This window comes from Cydia amplana, chromosome 7 (genome assembly GCF_948474715.1).
Source record: "Cydia amplana chromosome 7, ilCydAmpl1.1, whole genome shotgun sequence".
In the NCBI taxonomy this organism is placed as follows: Eukaryota; Metazoa; Arthropoda; class Insecta; order Lepidoptera; family Tortricidae; genus Cydia; species Cydia amplana.
In genome coordinates, this window is record NC_086075.1 from 233,280 (window position 1) to 256,322 (window position 23,043).

A 23,043-nucleotide genomic window follows, 5' to 3' on the forward strand; every position below is an offset into this window, starting at 1 on the left:
TAACAAAAAAGATGGGCTATTGAAATATATACCTATAGATAGACCGGTGCCAAAGTTTGATTTAACCTTTTCCTTCTTCTTTAATCTCTTGTCTGGTTAACCTGTACAAAGCTGAATAAATCTTAGAACCACCACACACTTATAAAAGGTTAATGATCCCCCAATAAATGTTTGAATTGTGCACCTTCTTAGTGAAAGAAATGATGCATTGATTCTTTGAAAAGAAACTGGATTTTAATCTGGATCTCTGTAATATTTTAGCCAGCCCTATCAAAGTGGTCTAAATTATCATTGCCAACAAGGACTGTCGCATCTCTGCTTATTTACTGCTATTACATTAAGCCATATTTGGCTTCGCTTCGGTAATTATTTAACAAACTCACTCAGCACCTCCCCTGACATTAACATATCTTCTGTGAATATTAGATGTCGTAATTTATTCAGCGAGTGTAGACTTGTGTACACAGTACCTAAGTAATCTAGCTCTATTTCGAGCTAGCAAGTACAGACCGCGAATCGTTGTCTAAGTATAGCGCAGCCGACGGAGCCGACCGCACGCAGCTCGTGGTAACGTCGAGACACTCGTCTTCCATTCCATGGATATTCACAAAGGCTTCACTAATACACGGCACCTAGCAAGTAGCTTTCTAGTTACTTGTAGAAATTTTCCTCTAGTTCATGGAGGAAAAGAAAGACGAGTTGTATCCGGCTTACTAAAGTTACGGTTAAGTAATTTTATTGTTGTCCCGCTCACAGAGTGGCATTGATCGGCGAGACAGCAAATAATTATGCACGTGCGAAAGATATTGGAAATGACAAGTCAATGTACAAAATTTTAACACCGAACACCAGCATTAATTGAATGTTTTATCTTTTTAGGGTTCCGTACCCAAAGGGTAAAAACGGGACCCTATTACTAAGACTCCGCTGTTCGTCCGTCCGTCCGTCTGTCACCAGGCTGTATCTCACGAACCGTGATAGCTAGATAGTTGAAATTTTTACAGATGATGTATTTCTGTTGCCGCTATAACAACGAATACTAAAAACAGAATAAAATAAAGATTTAAGTGGGGCTCCCATACAACAAACGTTGACCGAAGTTAAGCAACGTCGGGCGGGGTCAGTACTTGGATGGGTGACCGTTTTTTTGCATGTTTTTTTGCTTGTTTTGCTCTATTTTTTGTTGATGGTGCGGAATCCTCCGTGCGCGAGTCCGACTCGCACTTGGCCGGTTTTTTATATCTTTATTACGTCGGTAACAAGCATAAATACAGCCTATGGACGTTTGCAAACTCTAGGGGTGCGCGTTCCCTGTAAAGACCTTTACAGTAAGCATCAAGAGTAGCGGCGGATGAAATGAAATCTTCTGAGATATGTATCTTTCACATTCTACATAATTGTCCTCCATTTAGAGACATCTCTAAGTTTTTAGAGAATACGTACGTAGTACGTAGATACATTTGATTTAATGCTGACACCCTTACCGTAGTCCCTCTGCAGGGTCTGCATTTCAAAGCTGGAACATGTATCGTTATACTTTTATATTTCATATTCGCAATATAAAAGCAAGAAAACACTGTTTGGCACACGCGGAGCTGTCAACGACCCCAGCCAGCGCAGCGCGGGCCTCCTGAGGACGCCTTGCGGAGAGGAAACACGACTCGAGGGATTATTATGTTGGTAGTGGTTCGTTGGTTTATGTACCTATTTGCAGCTTTATTTTTGCGGCTGGTGGTAATAAATATTCCTTCATGAAAAATAGTAATTAGGCACTTAATCTCGAAAAATACTTATTAATTACTTGTACTTATACAGGTAATTAATTTGTACTTATATTTTTAACGCGTCTGGCTGGGTTAGCATTGTTCGTAACTACCTATTCCAAAATTCCAATCCATAGCATCAGTAGTTCTCGAGATATTTAGCGGTGTGACAGACGGATGGACATACAGAGTCGCACGATAAGGGTTCTTTTTTACTTTTTTAGTACAGAACCCTAAAAAGACTAGTATAATTTTAGGCTAAATAGGTATATACTTTATTAACTGACTGTCATTTGACTTGTACAACCTGGTCTGGTTTCTACCCATTGTAAGGCGAAGGGAGGTGTTTGATATCACGGCAGGTACCTACGTGGCGTGGGTGGAACTTCATTCCGTCGGAACTGGACGCATTAATCCGGTCCGTGAGGGAATGCAAATGCAATCGCCACCGCTCACGGCCCACTCGGTTTTATCTGTCCATGAAGCATTTATGCTGGTATACTTATCTGTTACTCTGTAAATATTACTTAGTCATTCCATTAAGTACTTAATTGAGAATTTCAACTACCTAAGTTAGGTTGTAATGGATTGTAACGGTTCCTAACTGTACTGGAATCCTACATAAATTTGTACCTAGTCTCACACTGATTTGTGCATGCGAAATAAAATATTTCATTCACTTTTATTTTAAAGTCGTGCTTGAGACGCCAATCAACAAGACGATCGTCAAAGCTGTATCAAAACCAGATGAAAACCATATGGAATTGTTAAATTAGAATCGAATCCAGTACTAGTGCAAGTTCAGCAGTAATTTCACTAGTAATTATACAAATAATACCTACTATAGTTATCTGGTTATGCGCGGAACCAGAAACCAACGTAACTTATCTTCACCAACGTGTAAGGCAAGTAAAATCTTCTTATGAATTTTAAACTCCTACTAAGCTAAGCTCACCCGCGTCTCACGCACCGGCATCCCAAATGCTCCACATTAAACTTTCATCTCCATTTCATCCTCTCCGAACAGTCTGCTATTTGTAAATATACTGCACTCTCCGCGTTAAATATGTACGGCCTTATAACAGGTAGGACGCCGTGACATGTATATTTTTAAAATTCTGAAGTGCTGTTATATTTCTACACTTGACAGTGTAAGGAGCTCCATTTAAACTTTACGAGTAGGTATAAATTGATCACATTTTGACATCTTTCGCAGTGGGCTGTAGGTATATAATATATACCTATTTAAGTATATCGGTTCGAGCCAGGAGCGATGGCGGAGTGATTCCTGTGATGTTAAGCATGTTGCTCCTTTATTGATTGGTTAGTGCTCGCTCTAACCTATATACATATATAACAGAGTGATGGTGACAGAAACATATAATTTTTGTTAAAACATTTCCATCACGCGCCTGAATAGTTGTTTTAGATTTATTTGCTGCTTATTGCTAACGGCCCAATTCGAACTTTAAGATACGACACTGACACTGACATATCTAATCCATATCATTTCTAGATCTATTAATTAACGTATGTTAAAGTTCGAATCGGGCCGTAAGTACATGGTATCTTTTAAAGGTCCATACTACATCATTACTACAGAACAAATTTTCTTATAGGCCCAGCCCAGCTTAAAAGTATTTGGGTATTTTGTATACTTTTTGGCTCATCAGATGCAGTTGATGATAAGATCGTATCAAATCAAGTTGAACTTTGGGAAGTTCGAATACACTTCCAGATATTATATTGGAAGATTGCTTTCCTGACGTCAAACCATCAGTCTTCGAGGCTCACAGGGATTATTGACAGATAGCACCCAAACAGTACTGTGCTGCCACTGTATGTAGTGTATTCAGTAAAGTTGTATGCCGCGCTAAGGCAAAGTCGTGCAACATGAAGAATAAAAAGCTTAGCTGAGCTTTTTAAACATATTTTAAATATTAGAGTGACTGTACACGGCCTGTATTTACGACGCACGCACGCAACATTAGACATGTGGCTTTGGCGCGTGTCCAAGGTGAAATATCGTTTGCTGCAGGCTAAAGGCCACTTGTAAGGCCATATCACACCGCATGCGTAATACGACTCCGGCTCTCGGCGTAGTACATTACGACATTAAAATCACATGCACTCCTTAAGAGCCAATAGGAGCTAAGATTTAAATATTTTAGATAAATATACCCGTCTCGCTAACGGAAGCGGCTCCTAAAACTAGTGCGATAAGGACAAGGCGAAAAACCCTGCGTAAAAATCTCAAAAATCGAGGTTTCGTACTCGACTGTTTCCTGCTCCAAAACTTAACCAATCGTAACCAAATTTGGAAATCTAAATGATTATGACATTATCTGTGTCGGACCGTTTTGCTTTTTTGACTAATTGATATCAGTTTTGAATAGCACGCCTCTCATTGCGGCATAGTCAATTAGGCCATTTTGGCCATTTTTGAAGGGCTCTAGCGCCTTAAAAAACAAAAATATCAAAAAAAGCAAAACGGTCCGACACAGATATTGACAATATTAATCTGTGTTGAAAAAATCATTGCTCTAGCTTCAAAACCCACGGAGGAAACAGTCGAGTACGTTTGTATGGAGAAATGACCACTCCTGTTGGCTCTTAAGAATTAACAATAATAAATTACAATTAAAAGAGAGAGACATTTCTGAGCGTTTTACAGATGCGTCTGGTGACCAGAGGGCTGGCAGCTACTTCGGCTAGAGACTAAGTCTGGCCATCCAGCGAGGTAACGCTGCCAGTCTTCTGGGCACCATAACACATGACAGCGACCTGGGGAGCATTTTTTATTTATAAGTTTATTTATAACATTATTGGAATTAGATTAAGTATGACATTTGGTTTTAGCGTTGTAATTATAAGAAGTGAAATGTATAAAGTAGCATAGCTCGTGTTTGCGTTTTTGCATGCCAGTTGCTGGTGAAGTGTGCATGTGCTTCTTAGTTGCTAAGTCCATCTTTTGTACCATATTTTATGCAAAATAAAGATATTTGATATCCCGTTAACATCCCGTATTAAAAAAATAATAAAATGTTTATTCAGAAATCTTGCTTACAACTAATTACATATATTCTTCTGCCAAACCACAGAGTGGCTTGTTGGCAGACGAGGCTCCTTTATGTTAGGTATCTACTTAACCCTTTACCGCATGCGCAGTTTTTTAAACAAATACTTTTTATTTATGACATGAAGTAAGGGGTTAACTCTATATTCTTAGCGGACATTAAAAAAAAAGTAACGTATTATTGACTTTGTATTTTGTTAAATAAAGAAATGCTTAGTGTCTTTTTATGTGCAGGGTATGCCGAAACCCGGAAATGAATGAAGCATGCGGCCCGGGGCCGGCGGTTTTGGCCGCGGCTCAAGGCTCACCTGTCCCTCCCGCCGGCCCCGTGGCCCCGGCCTGGACAGCAAGGCCGGGCCATGATGCAAGAAAACGTCTGCTACTCCTTACTTTAGTCACTACCGAATTAAGGTAGGCGCATACAAAATTCTCCAAGTCGCCTATTTATTATTTTGCAATAAAGTGACATACATATATGTATATTGTATGTGTACATAATATTATGCCAAATATTGTCTATCTTGAAAACAGTATAATTTTAGCATAAACAAGCTAGTGATACTACCTATACCCGAGAGGGATCTGACAAGCAAAATTTTAAACGGAAGTATATTTTTAGATTAATTGAGATAAAAGTTAAAATCCCTCGCGATGGTCAAATCTTCCGTCTTTGGTTTTCTTCTAATTTCCTGACATTACACCTCTATGTTGCACTCATTGCAGTAAGTATTAGTCCCTTGTCCGGGACGTGTCGCCGCTACGCTCCGGTTGTATAAATTAAACACGTCGTGAATGCAGATCTCAGATACCGAGATAAGGTCACGTTGGATGCAAATATACAAGCTTTTGCTAAGTCCAGATACATATTCAATAGAGCCATCTAGCGGGAGTGTAGGTACCTACTGCCGTATTCGAACTTCAAGATATTCACAAGAGACGACACGTACTAGATCCATTCTAGATACGTTATAGTTTAGATTTCAACTAGTTCTCTTTTGCAGCGCAATTCGAGCAACCAATGTCACTTTTACGTTAGACGGCCCAATTCGAACTTAAGATACGTCAGTTAATAGATATAGAAAGGATATGCATTAGATATGTCAGTGTCAAAAGTGACATTTCTTCCAACAAAAACGTCACTTTTGACACTGACATATCTAATTCATATATATGTCGGCGACGGATGGTCCCGATGGCGGTGGGCGCGTGGGGGTAGTACCTAGATGTATTACTTCACAGCCAAAATAGTAGGTATGCTACAAACGCATGAAATAAACATTCGGACTTGTTAACCATACTAGTGCCTACCATATTTTAGGACTAAGCGATAGAAATAACTAATTGCTATTTAGTTTTAAAAGGTGTGATTTGAAAATGAAAAGATCGCATAAATCCGTTCAAATCTTTATTCAAGTCAAACTACACCGGCTCCAACCCTACACCTCTGACTTGAGAAGATTTAACCCGGCAACAAACTCGGCGGGACACATCTTTTCAAAACAACACATAGTTTCTTTATTTTACAAAAGTAAGCTTATAATGGCACATAAGAAATCAAAATAACACTTGGAATAAAACACTTAGCTAAACGGTTAAAGAACGTGAGAATCTATAAGCTTTCAGAATAATCCTTCAGGTGTAAGCCTTCAGGAACGTAGCGAATTAGGCACGAGCTTGGCTAACGTCCGATCTCTAGCGCGGTCCGATCAAGAAGAAGGAAGCCAGTTCCAGCGGCGGAGCCAACCGCTCCCGCCTCCAATTCAAGTTGGTAAACCTGCCTGACCAGTCTACCAACATAACGACAAAAATGCCTGCTCGTGCCTACGTTCACTCAAGATACCCCTCTTGACGTTCCAAAGCCTTCTACCTGTCATCTTAGTTCATCAATACGCCAATAGATGGTGGCGTTACTCTCTACGCAACTTTAGGATTCCGTTACAAGCAAATAATATGTAGCCAAACATTGCTAATCGATTTTATACAGGCGTTTAAAGCTATGAACTGTAACACTGCAATACGTCCTTCTGGTGTCTCGCTCCGACACGGCCGTCCTGCGTTACACACGTCCTCGTGTGTGGGTGTATGCATTTGATACTGAAACAAAACATACAGCACAGTATCTCATCGCTCGGTCATTCCTGACCAACAATTTGGGTCTCACTCAAATTACTATTAAAATCAAACTTTGTTATCAATCAAACCAAAAAAAAAAATTGTTCAAAATTACTTTAACAATCCTCAATTGTCTAGTCAAAAATAGTCCATTGAGCAACGACTAAATAAAAATAATCATCGCCGCTATCTAACGGTTAACAATCCTCAATTCTCTAGTCAAAAATAGTCCATCGAGCAACGACTAAATAAAAATAATCATCGCCGCTATCTAACGGATACACTCCAATAATCATCGCCTCCATCTGGCGGATACTCTCAAATTTATGTGAAAACAAAACAATCCCAAACATCAAAAACACAAATCACAACAGCTCTAATTAATGAATTAAGCAATGGCTCGACAGTATCACTACTATTGTCGTCAATATCAATTTACGGGGAAATTATCTGGCATAAAAAAAAAATTGGTCATATGTGATCTAAATTTTTGTAAGACATCTTAAAATAAATAACATTCTGAATTGATAGTTTCAATTTTACTCATATGAACACAGTACATAAACAGGAATTCATTTTTAACAAAACAACACCAGTCCTTCGGTGCATTGCCAGTCCTTCGGCAGATACCAGACCCTCGTCAGAAGTAACCATCTCAGCCGCGTAAGTGCTACTCCTCGCAAAGAGCATTCTGCACATAAAAAGCAGACCACGTGCACCTGTTACATGCTCCGGCACTTCTGATGCGGTCACTAAACAATACCCAGTCCATCGAAAGCAAAACACTAGTGCCCAGTCCATCGGGCGTACTTTCAGTCCATCGAAAGCAAAACAGTATTGCCCAGTCCATCGGGCGTGCCTTCAGTCCATCGAAAGCATGACAGTATTGCCCAGTCCATCGGGCGTGCCTTCAGTCTATCGAAAGCAAAACAGTAGTGCCCAGTCCATCGGGCGTAATTTCAGTCCTATGAAAATACAAGCTTTCAGTCCGTCGAAAGCAAAACAATGTTAACAGTGAATGAAAATAAGAACAGGTCTTTAAATCATGTTACTCAGAACCATTGGTACTATCAGCGTCAACTGATCAACTGAAACTGAACATTACTGATCAAAATCACTAAAGATAGCTTTCTTCCTTAGCTTTAACAACAGAAACTCGCTCAAGACTTCTATGCAGAAGTAAAACATCTCAAAATAATCCCAACGAAATGGGAACTGCTCACCAGCTTAATAAAGTATGATGCACGCGACCAAGTCAAAGGTGGTGGTGGTGGTGAGGTCCAACCCAAGCACGGAGGCTGATCCTTTCCGCTTGCCGTTGCCGTTGCTGTGGCAGATTGCGAGAGACACGATGTGGTTCAACATAGCTGGCTGTTACTGAAATCATGATTTGCACGGTATCAGGTTCATCATGTATGCAGGCTAAACTCAAAAGGTTTATGAAATGCAAGGTGGCAGACACAAAAAAACATGTTTTCAATGTATACGGGGCTTCAAAAATCTCAGAATAAAATTTAAACTTCAATGAGTGCGTTTTCTTTCATTCTATGAACAAAAAAAACACGTGTTCCAAAAATAAGTAACACGGTAAAATGGGCCAATACGAAAAGTGACAGCTTATTAGTTACGTTCGACTGTTATGCTTCGCCATTACACTCAAAATAAAATTCACTAATAAACAATTACAACGAAACCTGTCCTTTTATTTCCAAATCTCCAGCACAGAAGATACTGCACAGCTGCTTCTGTGTCACGGGCGTAATGGTGTCTGCAAAGTTCGCTCGGCTCTGGCTGCAGGACACTGTAACATTAATTTTCATATGCGTAGCTCATGTTTCCATAGTATGCACGATTTGTGATCTATCACGGCATTACGAGCAATAATTTGTCGCAATTTTATTAATTACTAAACGTTACAGGGTAAAGATTACATAATCCTTGCATTGGCAAATCAGCAGGATCAATTTCTAACGGTGCATTGTATTTTCATTAAAAAAAAAATATTTTTTGAGGGTAGATGCACAAGTGAGCGATGAAATAATATCACGTCGCGACAGCCAATATTTGATTTTAATTAACAATATGGATTTCACATCAAAATAACTTAAGATCACTTAGATTTCAACGGATTTTAAAAATTATTTGTATTTTCAAATCAATTATTGAGGGTAGATTCACAAGTGAGCGATGAATAATATCACGTCGTGATAGCTAATACTTGTTTTAATTAACAGTATGGATTTCAAATCAAAATAACTCAAGATCGCTTCGATTTAAATGGATTACAAAAATTAATTACAAAGAAACATAACGATCCCAGACATGACGTCACGTAACGACCGCTATGCTCGACTGCCTCAATCATAATTCACAATTTCACAATAATTCTCACCAAATAACAATGAATTACACTCGCCATTCAATCAAGGTTAGACACGTGAGCTTACCTTACCACGTGTTCAGATTATGGAATGTAGGTCACCAGAAATACACCACGCTCCCAGGTGGCTGTGTAAGCAATACATGAAACTCCGCATCGATCCCACTTGCTGATGTCGGCGACGGATGGTCCCGATGGCGGTGGGCGCGTGGGGGTAGTACCTAGATGTATTACTTCACAGCCAAAATAGTAGGTATGCTACAAACGCATGAAATAAACATTCGGACTTGTTAACCATACTAGTGCCTACCATATTTTAGGACTAAGCGATAGAAATAACTAATTGCTATTTAGTTTTAAAAGGTGTGATTTGAAAATGAAAAGATCGCATAAATCCGTTCAAATCTTTATTCAAGTCAAACTACACCGGCTCCAACCCTACACCTCTGACTTGAGAAGATTTAACCCGGCAACAAACTCGGCGGGACACATCTTTTCAAAACAACACATAGTTTCTTTATTTTACAAAAGTAAGCTTATAATGGCACATAAGAAATCAAAATAACACTTGGAATAAAACACTTAGCTAAACGGTTAAAGAACGTGAGAATCTATAAGCTTTCAGAATAATCCTTCAGGTGTAAGCCTTCAGGAACGTAGCGAATTAGGCACGAGCTTGGCTAACGTCCGATCTCTAGCGCGGTCCGATCAAGAAGAAGGAAGCCAGTTCCAGCGGCGGAGCCAACCGCTCCCGCCTCCAATTCAAGTTGGTAAACCTGCCTGACCAGTCTACCAACATAACGACAAAAATGCCTGCTCGTGCCTACGTTCACTCAAGATACCCCTCTTGACGTTCCAAAGCCTTCTACCTGTCATCTTAGTTCATCAATACGCCAATAGATGGTGGCGTTACTCTCTACGCAACTTTAGGATTCCGTTACAAGCAAATAATATGTAGCCAAACATTGCTAATCGATTTTATACAGGCGTTTAAAGCTATGAACTGTAACACTGCAATACGTCCTTCTGGTGTCTCGCTCCGACATATATATATATATATATGTCGTAGTCAGATTGTATAATCCGCCGTATTACATTACGGCTAGCCATTTTACAAAACAGGGGCGTTTTGAAATGCGGCGGTTCGACGATTAGCCGGATTGTCATTACGATACGTTCTTCAATAAGGCGGCCTACGTTTAGCCGCATCGTATCTACTATTTAAATTGTAGAGTGACCATTCTTTCGGTCGCCTACGTAACCGGAGTTTGACAATGTTTGCAATTTAATTTATTTTTACCATGGTCCCACCGCACTTCATGTGTTTCTTTTCCAAAACATTTCCTTCACAACTTAAATAGACGGAGCCCCGCTTCGCGGGGCTCCTATTTCTGGGCGGTTTGCCCTTCGGGCATCTGAAGCTACCTAACGAACCTAACCTACTTAAATAACAGGATAGTACTTGTTGTATATAGTTTCGAGCGGGTGATGGGAGTAGAAGTTAAACACCTTATGTGTGATAGTATAAGAACATTCTGAACCTTTATTCTCTAAATGCCTATTGTTTTATACACGTTAGGTTGCGCTGACACAAGCAATATGCGTTTATGTCGCAGTAAACCAAAGCGTTACTGCTAAACACTAAAAGTGGACATTTACCACATTACACCTCCCCCGAAAGTTCCTCTCACCGCCGGGGTGGCAGAAGAAAAAATTTAAACGCATGTTACTTGTTTACAATTTTTTCTGAAGTCAATAAAAAAAATATGTTAATAAATTGTATAGGTATGTATAATAAAACAGTCTTTATTCAGCTTGGTCCTTATGTGTCTTATTAATGTCGTAGTCCTTGTAAAAACATATCGTTATCTTTTAATAAGAAAATATTATCTTCACTTAAAATATTAATTTACTTCCTTTTCTCATAAAATATAAATCTTCTTTAAAAATATTTATCTACTCTTCATCTTTAAAACATTTACTATTCAACTTTAAAACATTTAAAAAAACATTTGGTATTCAACTTTAAAATATTCACTCTCGCTGTTTATAGTTACGGTATCTCCCATAATTCTGTTAATAAAATAAACTAATGCCGTATTAAATGTTAAGCCTTTCACGGACACCTATAAGGTCGACTATGATCAAGGACATAACTGGGTTGCGCCTCTGTGCGCACCCTTCACCTATCAATGCTATCCATAGCAATTCTTCAATAAACACCTAGGGCATGGTCACCCTTTATCAACTCTATAAAATGGCATATCAGGCCAGGCTGTACGGCTCTGCCTGTACCTAGAGACACAAATACATTAAGACAATAAGTCTCCTAAAACTTTCACGGAGGATACTGTATATCACACTATGATCAAGTACGAAGGACTAGTGCTCTAGCTATAAGGTCACATTTTATAAATAAATGTGCCTAAACTCCTTAAAACTTTCAAACTTGTACCGTACTGTAAGCTTTCTATAAAAGAAACATTATTATTTAACTTCCAAAATTAAAAAAAAAAACGATGTAATAAATCAAACTTTCGCTGTATATCAGGTGATCAGTCCGACACGTAGCTAAAGTATCAATCATTACTAAGAAACAATAAAATAATTTTATTGAATTGAGTTGTTAATTATTTAATCGTTATGCGATGTATCAAATTTCATTCATCGCTTATTAAAATATTCTAACTCGCGGCAAAGTCTCGCGGCCTAGTTAAGTTTTCTGTCGACGTGCGCACAACGTGTGGCACGCGCTGCAAATTGCAACATACATGATTGAGGACACTATTCGACACTTTTAATTTTTATATTATATTATGACTTCTTATGAAAATTATTTATGCTCGAAACGAAATTGAGTTTAGCGACAACCTTTAATAATTATGAACGATTTAAATATGACTGCTACTGAATTGGAAAAAAAATGCTGGCTTTTAGAGAAAATTAATTAAAATAATAAATTACATCTAGGATTTACATCCTATTGCTGCGTGGCTGGCCGTCCTCGGCTTCGTCTTCGTCCGGTCCGGTGCGAGTTCGCGACCGGCATTCTTGGCAGCTGTTGGCGTGGCCTGGCGAGCTGGCACCTACATGTGGCGCTCGCTTGACGCTTCGTATGGCTGGCTCTGCTCCGACGACGATGACGGGCCGGGCTAACCCTGGACTCCCTCGAGCATGGGCCGGGATAACCCTGGACACCTCTTGATGTGGGCCGGGATAACCCTGGACACCTCTTGATGTGGGCCGGGATAACCCTGGACACCTCTTGATTTGCGAGCCGGGATAACCTGGACAACGCTCTTCTTTCTTCCTTCTTCGTCTCTTCTTAATTTCTTTTCTTAACGCGGTTTCCGCTTTTTGATGTTGGTTGGTTCTTCTCAGGTTGTTTCTTGATTCTTGATAAGCTGGTTGGTTCTGACTGCGTGGATTGGTGTTGAAAAAGTGGTTCTTCTTTTTTTTCTTTTCTTGCTTGATTTTTCCTTCTTTCTTGAGTGTTAGTTCCTTGTTGGTTCACTGGTCTGGATCGCCATCAGATAACAGGATGGCGCTTATTGTATATAGTTTCGAGCGGGTGATGGGAGTAGAAGTTAAACACCTTATGTGTGATAGTATAAGAACATTCTGAACCTTTATTCTCTAAATGCCTATTGTTTTATACACGTTAGGTTGCGCTGACACAAGCAATATGCGTTTATGTCGCAGTAAACCAAAGCGTTACTGCTAAACACTAAAAGTGGACATTTACCACATTACACCTCCCCCGAAAGTTCCTCTCACTTACCTACCTACGCTTTTTTCCCCAAAGTGTAATGTTTTCACGGACGTCTCACTAAATCAATAGCTAGGTAGGTTAGGTTCGTTAGGTAGCTTCAGATGCCCGAAGGGCAAACCGCTCAGAAATAGGAGCCCCGCGAAGCGGGGCTCCGTCTAGTTAAGTTGCAAAGGAAATGTTTTTTGAAAAGAAACAGTCCGACGAACTCCAGATTTGATGGACACCCCAGCGTTTTTCATAGTTTGTTGTTGTTATGTCAGGCAGCGCCACGAGTGTTAAAAATGGGCACTAAAAACTGTCAAAGCGGCGGCTAATGACTCGCTGTATTACATTACGGCTAGCCGTCTTGAAGAACGTATGGCGCCGAATACATTCCGGCGGATTTTCATTCAGCCGCATTCAATCCGGCTAATCGTCGAACCGCCGCATTTCAAAACGCCCCTGTTTTGTAAAACGGCTAGCCGTAATGTAATACGGCGGATTATACAATCCGACTGCGACATATATATATATCTCTAAGTCATATCCTGTGGAAATCGTTCAAGAGTATCTCCAGAATCGCGCAAATGTCAAATTTGACAGGTTAGATCTTAAACATATCGTTATCGTATCTTGGCGATGTCTAAAAGATATCTAACAGATGTCTATTTCAAAATCCGAATCGGGCCCCTAGTGCAGCGGTGAAATTAAAACGTTTATCACTTCTTCGCCTGCACAAGTTGATTAGTTATGGATTGTATTGTTAACTCAGGGTTTTCTTTACGTACATTGGTTATTTGCGGCGTTTCGTGCCTAAGGACCCTTGTGTCCCAGGGTCCTTATTTTAGTTTTTACCCTTTCATAGCGTAAAGTTGTGAACCAAAATCAGTGGGACAATTTACGTATCATGAAACTACCTTTCCTTAGTTCTCCTATTACCTACTTTAAACGGATGGTTAGTTTTCTAGCTTTATTAACAAACAACCAGCTTGCTAGCAAACATGCTTGTGGTCCGTAATGAAGTTTGTAGTAAACTCCCGTTGTTTACAAACCTCAAGCATCGTTTGGGCGAGCGAGCAGATGCTAAACCGGATTTAGCTGGCTCAAAACATCTTCCAGCCATAACATAGGTAATAATTATAGAAGAATTAAAAACACTAGAAATACCCCATAAGTCTGGCTCTCGACAACGACACCGAACGTCAGCAAATAAAAATTTCATGTTGAAATTATTTCAACCAGTCCTAGCGGAAAAAATAGGTTACTTAGTTTGATTATTGATTGGTTTTGGTAACCAAACAAGATAAGATTTTTTCATTTTCATTCTCTGTGTATTTTCAAAATGGCACAGACGGCTTAAGTTTCAATGTTAATAATCGATTTCAAAAGGAAAATCTATATTCGGTAAGACCTTTACATTAAACATACACTTACGTATAAATCATGGTACCCGACTGGTCAAAACCGGCTAAAGCGGATTTAGAAATAATTTCAATTAGGATTTTTTTCATAATTTTTTTTTGTACAAATATCTATTATCATTTATTATTTATATTATTGGGAAACAAACTTCCATCACTGTCCCGTCGTTTCCAGTGCCGGCTACATTAGTAGCTGTCAAATGAACGAGGTCAGCCGAAAAAGCTTCTCATTTAGGTAATTGTGATTGGCGGAGCACCCCGCTCTTACTTAATTGCGCTTTAATACTGCACGACAGCGCCGACACTTCACTTTAGCAGGGGAATTATAATTATTTTGGGTATCGTCTGTTGTATTTATATTGGATAATAATAATTTAGGCTGGTATTTAATTATTTTTAGGGTTCCGTAGCCAAGTGGCAAAAAACGGAACCCTTATGGATTTGTCATGTCTGTCTGTCTGTCCGTCTGTCTGTCCGTCCGTATGTCACAGCCACTTTTTTCCGAAACTATAAGAACTATACTGTTGAAACTTGGTAATATTGGAGTATTTCCTAAGAAAAATAAACTTCACAGGGTACTGAATAAAAATTGTATTAACTTGTTTTTACAATAATTCACTTTACAATCGGCACTTAACTCTATACGTCTGCACTGTTCAACTGCTGTCAAGGCAATGAGCCGCTGACTGGTTCTGCCCCTTTTATTATCACTCGGCAACCGTTGAAACTACTTCTAGAGGGCGCTGGACGGATGTAGTCAAATAACAACTGTACTAATGACTTCTTGGCTTGCCGAGGGATAATCAAGTGACATGCACGTAATAAATTAAATATATATTCATCACGTATAAATTATTAATAAATGAGCTAACAGTTCGGCCATCCTGTTTGTAGCAAGTCCCGTTGCTACACAAAAGTGATATTTTAATAATTACAGAATGCCATAATCAAAATTCATTCATCTCACAATAAATTAAAAAAGAAAAGAAAAAAACAAAAACAATGGAAATACATTTCTTTTCAATTTTGACCACAGAAATTTATGAAATAAATGTTGAACTATTAATTTGTAAATAATTACACAAACAAATGAATCACAAATACCATATCTACCTGTGTGATATAAGTCTTCGCATAGCACTTAAAAAGGTTATAATTTATTTGAATCAAAACGCATGTCCCAATCAACATAATTAAATTACCATGAATATGATTAGGTATACAGGTAACATTTTATATCATTATATTGTTTAATAGCAAACTAATTAGGTGGGTCAGTGGGTCATTGTTCCTGATCACTACTAGGACATTCAGTATCACCATCACTATCGAGTTCTCTAACAAAATTCAACCAGGGTTGAATTTTATCAAGTGCTACCACATTTTCATACCTACGACCTTTCTTCTTTGTCAAGGGAGTATCTTCTATAAGATATCTATCATTAGGGAGAATTTTAAGGATACGATATGGTCCTTGGTACTTACTTACAAGTTTTTGTGACTTCCCATCATGTGGTACTTGTCTCTCTACACGCACTAAATCGCCTTCCATGTAAGTGGTACCAGGTTTCCGGCTTTTATTAAACCTTAGTGCATCTTTATTTTGCTGCTCATTTATTTTCTGTTTAGCCTGTTCTCTAACATCATTTAGGTCTTCAGTACTTACAACATTTAGTGTGTCGCTTATGACAGAGTTCAGTATCCCTTGAGAATTACTTGTAACATTAAATCCAAACAGAAATTCAGATGGAGTTTTCTGAGTAGTTTTATGCATTGTGGTGTTCAGACCTACCTGAATCTCAGCGACGTACTCGTCCCAATTCTTCTCATCTTTGCCATGTGTGGAGGTAGATAAGGCATTAAGGATTGTTCTATTAAATCTCTCTACTTGTCCGTTGGCCCGGGGAGTAGCCACGGCATTCTCAATATGTTTTATGCCATGGGATGAGACGAATTCTTTGAACGTCTTGCTTGTGAAGCTAGTCCCTTTATCTGTAATGAGACGGGTTGGTACTCCAAAATAACTTATGTGCTCTCTAATTACTTTGATAGAGGTAGCTGATTTTGTGATCTTGACAGGGGTTATGTTTGCGTACTTTGTGAAGCCATCTATAATTACAAGAAGGTAACAGTGTCCTTTCTTACTCTTTACAAAAGGGCCTAGGTGGTCCGCGTGAATAGTATGGAAAGGAATACTGACCTTTTCTATAGGGTGTAGCTCGCCTTCCCGTTTACCTCCCGGCTTCTTGTGGTGTGCACACTCCAGACAAGATGCAACATACTTTTTAACAAACCGTCTCATTTTGGCGAACCAATAGTGTTTCTGTATCCGCTGAAGTGTTTTATCAAATCCGCAATGTCCTACATCATCGTGGTTCTTTTGAAGTATTTGCCAACGAACACTCTTTGGCACTACCCATTTAAATTCGTCAGCCACGATGCGGTAAACACGGTCGTTTTTAAGTTTATAGTTATTAAGGTAGTCAATTACCTGTTCGGAATCTGGGTCACTGAGTGTTTCCTTTATTTTTTTAATTTCCGTATCTGCGCTCTGGACAGTCGAGATCCAGTCCTGGTCACTCACTTCCGTAGTCAGTAGTACGTCGAGAACGTGAGATTCTTGTACACCGTCGTCGATAGGGTGGCGGCTAAGTGCATCTGCGTGTAGCATGCGTGCACCGGGTCGATATTCGATGGAACAGTCATATTCTTGTATCTGTACCCACCATCTAGCCACCCGTGGAATAACGTCGCGTTTGGTGAGTGTATACCTGAGGGCATTGCAATCTGTAAAGATTTTAAATGATATACCTACCAAATACACCCTGAACCGATTTAGTGATGCTATTACGGCGAGAGTTTCTTGTTCGTACGAGTGAAGTTTGCGTTCCTCGGGAGTCGTCTTGCGACTAAAGTAAGAAATCGGTTGGAAAATTCCGTTCGGATTAGCTTGGAGTAATATCCCTGCAATGCCATCTTTGCTGGCATCCGTGTGCAGCTGGGTATCTGCCTTTGGGTCGTACAGAGCTAGAAGCGGTCTCTGAGTCAGTAGCGTCTTGATATCATCAAAAGCTTTCCTTTGCGGTTCTCCCCATACCCATGTAGATCCTTTTCGTAGTAAGTCTGTCAATGGGGATGTTATGAGAGCGTAGCCCTTGATGAAACGCCGGAAAAATCCTGAAAGTCCAAGAAACTGTCTTACCTCGTGCTGATTTCTTGGCGTAGGGAAGTTTGACACGGCATCAGTTTTTCTAGATCCAGGGCGAATGCCTTCAGCGCTGACCTCGAACCCAAGAAAGTCGATCTGATTTTGGAAGAAATTGCACTTACTTAATTTTAGCGTTAGGCCCCCTTCCTTAAGTAAGTTGAGCACTTCTTCCAGTCTTTGTAATCCCTCATCAACATCTTTTGACGGGATTAAAATGTCGTCCATATAGACAATGGCATACTTAACTTTGGCTTCCGACAAAATTTTGTTTATTGTCCTCTGGAACACTGATGGCGCGTTGACCAGTCCGAATGGCATCCGGTTATATTCATATTGTCCGTCAGGTGTGACAAAAGCTGTTTTGTGTCGTGACTCCTCCGAAATGGGGATCTGATAGTATCCCGATGCCAAATCCAACGAAGTGAATAACGTGTTTCCAGAGAGCTGGTCCAGTTGATCTTCAACTCTGGGGAGTGGGTAATGATCCTTCTTGGTTTTGCGGTTGAGGGCCCTATAGTCCACGCACAAGCGTTTCTCGCCTGTCTTTTTTTGGACCAAAACTATAGGGCTCGCATATGGTGACGAAGACTCTCTTATGATCTCACTATCGAGCATTTCTTGAACCATATTTCTTACCAGTGTTCTTTCGGCGTGTGACATACGGTATGGGCGGTAAACCACCGGAGTTGACTCTTCAAGTTCAATAACCATTTCTGATACCTTCGTGAAGCCTAGGTCATCGAGACCTTTCGAAAAACAATTGCCGTATTTGGACAAAAGTTGTTGAAGCTTCAGACGTTCTTCCTTGTTCACACTTGGACCACAATTAACTGACTCATCAACTTCCTTTTCGTCGAATGTCACCCCACAACAGTCGTATGTGGTGTCGCCACCGTCGACGGCTGGCTTGAACTCAGCACGCGTTAAAAGAAAACCACTATTCAGAGTAATTTCGTCAGACGATGCATTCAGGAGGAGCAGTGTGCTGGTACCAGAATTGATGTCATATTGTCCCGGAAGTAAGTAATATTTTTTTTCTTCTGCTCCTCTTAGTGAACCGTTAATGTTAACGGTTCCAGTAACGAGAGACGTAGATTCCACAGTGACTGGTGTCAACATATTGCGTGGCAGGGAGACTTGATTACTCACCTTCAGGTGTAATTTGCCATTTGCGGTCTTGACGAAAATAAGTTCCTTTGAAGTTTTAATTATTGTGATGTCCGGTTTTTCTGTGAAGGAATGGCCCAATAAAACTGGTCGTTTAATCACATGGTTTTCGACCACATATAGGTCAATAACTTCCTTTATGCCTTGAACTTCGACGCTGCTTGTTACTATACCCACAGGTGATACCAAATTAGCTCCTACGGTGTTCAGTACTGGGAGTTCCTCAGATGTGTCAATGTCCAGATTCAACTGTTTGGCTGCATTAATTGTTATTAGCGAGCATTCGCTGCCAAGATCTACAAAACATTCAATTATCGAACTGTTGACTTTGATGTCCATTTTATATTTATTATTTGTATCACCTATCTGTACTGCGGCAACTTGCTTCTCCTTACGCTCTTTCCCTCGTGCTTCCTCCACTTTCACATCGTTAGACTCGCGCAGTCGCTTAAAATAATGCTCCGCCAGGTGATTCCTTTTGTCGCAATATGTGCATGTGGCAGCAGGTTTCTTACATTTACTAGCGCGGTGTCCAGTTTCACTGCAATTAAAACATACCTCGCCGTGGGTAGGGTTCTCTTTCGATGTGTCCTTCGTTGTCTGAGGCCGGGCAGACTTATTCCTGTAGTCATTTTGGCGGAATTTTTGAGAAGAATCTTGAATGTCTTTGCCTCTTATTTGTCCTACCTTCACTGTTCTAAAATACTTCAGGACTTGTTCGGGTTCCGAGAACTGGGCTGCTTGGGCACCTACCTTTACCGCGCGGTCATCTACGCCGTAAAGAATACAATCAACAGCTTGTCTTCCATATATTTTGCACCTGTTTAGGAGATTTAACTTCGCATAATAGTATTGTTCCAGTGATTCTCCATAAGGAGCCCTTTTTGAGAGCATTTCTGTAAGAATCTCGGCATAATCCTCGCGACAGGGAAATGAATCAAGGAGTTTTTTCTTCCACTCGGGCCATGTGAATAAGACGCTAGATAGACCTTGGTACCAGGTTTTTGCAACGCCTGTGAGTTTGGGGAGAGCATAGTGGATCAATTCCCTGTCGTCCCATTGGTATATACTGGCACATTCTTCGACCTTTGTAAGCCAATTTAATACCGTCTGTTCCTTAGACATCGGGTCAAATTCGGGTACAACATTGGTATTAAAGGAAAGTTTCGGTTTATCGGACCGTTTAAATTCCTTTAACACATCAAGAAACTTATCTAGGACAGCAGAGTCGCGATTTTTCCTGTTTGATTTTGATAACTTCGGTCGTTTTATATAGTTATCATAGTGCTCACCAGATTCTTCAGACGAGGTGCGTCGACGTTTGCGGCTGACTCTTTCTGCAGGGCTGCGTGGGTGTCTGCGGCTGCCTCTTTCTGCAGGGCTGCGTAGGTGTCTGCGGCTGCCTCTTTCTGACGGACTGCGACGACGTCTGCGGCTGCCTCTTCCTGGCGGACTACGATGATGTCTGCGGCTGCCTCTACCTCTTTTGTAGCTATAGTCGTCATTCTCGTAACCTGACCTGTCTGCTCCTGGGTCGTTATGATACAGTGGCTGGCTTCGCGATCTAGGTGATGGCGGGATGTCATAATACATTACCCGGCCCTGTGACCTGGGCGATCTTGGGCTGTTGTAATACGATTCCTGGCCCTGTGACCTGGGCGCTCCTGGGATATTATAACATGAACCCTGGCCCTGTGACCTGGGCGCTCCTGGGCTGTTGTAATATGAACGTGGGCACTGTGACCTGGGCGCTCTTGGGCTGTCGTGATACGAACCCTGGCCCTGTGACCTGGGCGCTCCTGGGCTGCCGTTATACGAACCCTGGCCCTGTGACCTGGGTGCTCCGGGGCTGTCGTAATATAACCTCTCGCTGTTGTGATATGAATCCTGGCCCCGTGACCTGGGTGTCCCTGGGTCATCGTCCGCCTCCATACCTGAAACTTAGAGCGATTGTTTCTACATATCGAGTTTACAAATCGGGTCTACATATCGGGTCTACAAATCAGGTCTACATATCGGGTCTACATATCGGGTCTACAAATCGGGTCTACAACTCGGGTCTACATATCGGGTCTACATATCGGGTCTACAAGAATGTCCACACATGTCTATATCCAGGGAGTACCCGGGCAAGATAAACATGCGTGTTTAACCATATTAACCTCCGGACTTGCTCCGTTACGGAAAATACAGTCGTTTCGTTGAATTTACCATCTAAAACCCAATGTCCACGCATGTCTATATCCAGGGAGTACCCGGGCAAGATAAACATGCGTGATTAACCATATTAACCTCCGGACTTGCTCCGTTACGGAAAATACAGTCGTTTCGTTGAAATTACCATCTAAAACACAATGTCCACGCATGTCTATATCCAGGGAGTACCCGGGCAAGATAAACATGCGTGTTTAACCATATTAACCTCCGGACTTGCTCCGTTACGGAAAATACAGTCGTTTCGTTGAAATTACCATCTAAAACCCAATGTCCACGCATGTCTATATCCAGGGAGTACCCGGGCAAGATAAACATGCGTGTTTAACCATATTAACCTCCGGACTTGCTCCGTTACGGAAAATACAGTCGTTTAATTAGTGGGAATGAATAATATGGACGGATAGAGAAGAATAAAAAGAAATAAAATAAACCGTACTTACGTTAGTGTGGCGTGGTATATAAAAAAAATCTTTTAGATTTTTTCTATCCCTTCTTCTGAACTATTGGAGTATTTCCTAAGAAAAATAAACTTCACAGGGTACTGAATAAAAATTGTATTAACTTGTTTTTACAATAATTCACTTTACAATCGGCACTTAACTCTATACGTCTGCACTGTTCAACTGCTGTCAAGGCAATGAGCCGCTGACTGGTTCTGCCCCTTTTATTATCACTCGGCAACCGTTGAAACTACTTCTAGAGGGCGCTGGACGGATGTAGTCAAATAACAACTGTACTAATGACTTCTTGGCTTGCCGAGGGATAATCAAGTGACATGCACGTAATAAATTAAATATATATTCATCACGTATAAATTATTAATAAATGAGCTAACAGTAAGTAGATGTATTCTGTGAACCGCATTAAGATTTTCACGCAAAAATAGAAAAAAAAAACAATAAATTTTGGGGGTTCCCCTTACTTCGAACTGAAACTCAATTTTTTTTTTTTCATCAAATCCACACGTGTATCTATGGATAAGTCTTCAAAAATGATATTGAGGTTTCTAATATAATTGTTTTCTAAACTGAATAGTTTGCGCGAGAGACACTTCCAAAGTGGTAAAATGTGTCCCCCCCCTCCCCCCATGTAACTTCTAAAATAAGAGAATGATAAAACTAAAAAATATATATAATGTACATTACCATGCAAACTTCCACCGAAAATTGGTTTGAACGAGATTTAGTAAGTAGTTTTTTTTAATACGTCATAAATCCCCTAAATACGAAACCCTTCATGGGCGAGTCCGACTCGCACTTGGCCGCTTTTTTTTGACACCATTTTATGTACTTTGTGACATTTGAATTACATAGAGGTGACGTTCGAATGCCAACAGCAGCTGCCTTACTGTTGCGGCGTGGTGGTTGCTGCCGCTCATTTTTCTTGATAAAATATGTGAGCCTTCTGGCCTCCTGCACTTTACCCAGTAGGTAAAACTATGCAGTGATGGCAAAGTCTGTTTATTTCTGCACGAAGCTAATTCAATGCAGCGCGGACGTGTTTTCTCAGTGTAAAGGGCGATTTATACAGCAAGAGGACTCGCCTTGACCGTACACTATGTTATATGGAAAAAAATATGTGTCATGTTAACTACACTTCTAATGATGTTTTATTATTTCAACTTATCTCCGAAATACCATTGGTCGATGAAGGGCAGGCATCCTACCGAAACCGACCAAGTCTGTGGACTTGAAAAAGTCGACCTGGGTATGTCGTGACCGTCTTTGAATTGAATATTTCATGATGATCGGTTGGCCACATCATGAAACAACCAAACCTAACATAAACATAATTATCATAAGGTGATCAATACCTACTAACATTACATTTCATGAAATTATCAAATTCTATAATTATAATCTGGCCGAGTAAGTAGTTTTCCCTATGTGTTGTAACATGCCGGTGGCAGTCGCTTTTGTAATAAACTTGTTATAATTAAGTTGCCGTT

At 40.3% G+C, this 23,043-nt stretch overlaps 1 protein-coding gene across 1 annotated transcript; it reads right to left on the reverse strand.

Moving 5' to 3' along the window:
* Positions 1 to 15,785: 15,785 nt before the first annotated feature.
* LOC134649717 (uncharacterized) lies at positions 15,786 to 20,810 on the reverse strand. The gene is made up of 2 exons (XM_063504548.1): positions 17,834 to 20,810; positions 15,786 to 17,290 (listed from the first exon to the last, which is right to left on the reverse strand). Exons 1-2 carry the CDS (start codon positions 20,808 to 20,810, stop codon positions 15,786 to 15,788), a joined length of 4,482 nt encoding a protein of 1,493 aa, XP_063360618.1.
* Positions 20,811 to 23,043: the final 2,233 nt, after the last annotated feature.

Excerpts from the sequence above, each read along its gene's own strand:
- LOC134649717 (XM_063504548.1), bottom strand. The coding sequence starts at position 20,810 with ATGGAGGCGGACGATGACCCAGGGACACCCAGGTCACGGGGCCAGGAT. Across the intron at positions 17,291-17,833 it reads GGGCCTAACGCTAAAATTAA|ATTGCAATGCCCTCAGGTAT; the intron begins GTAAGTGCAATT and ends AAATCTTTACAG.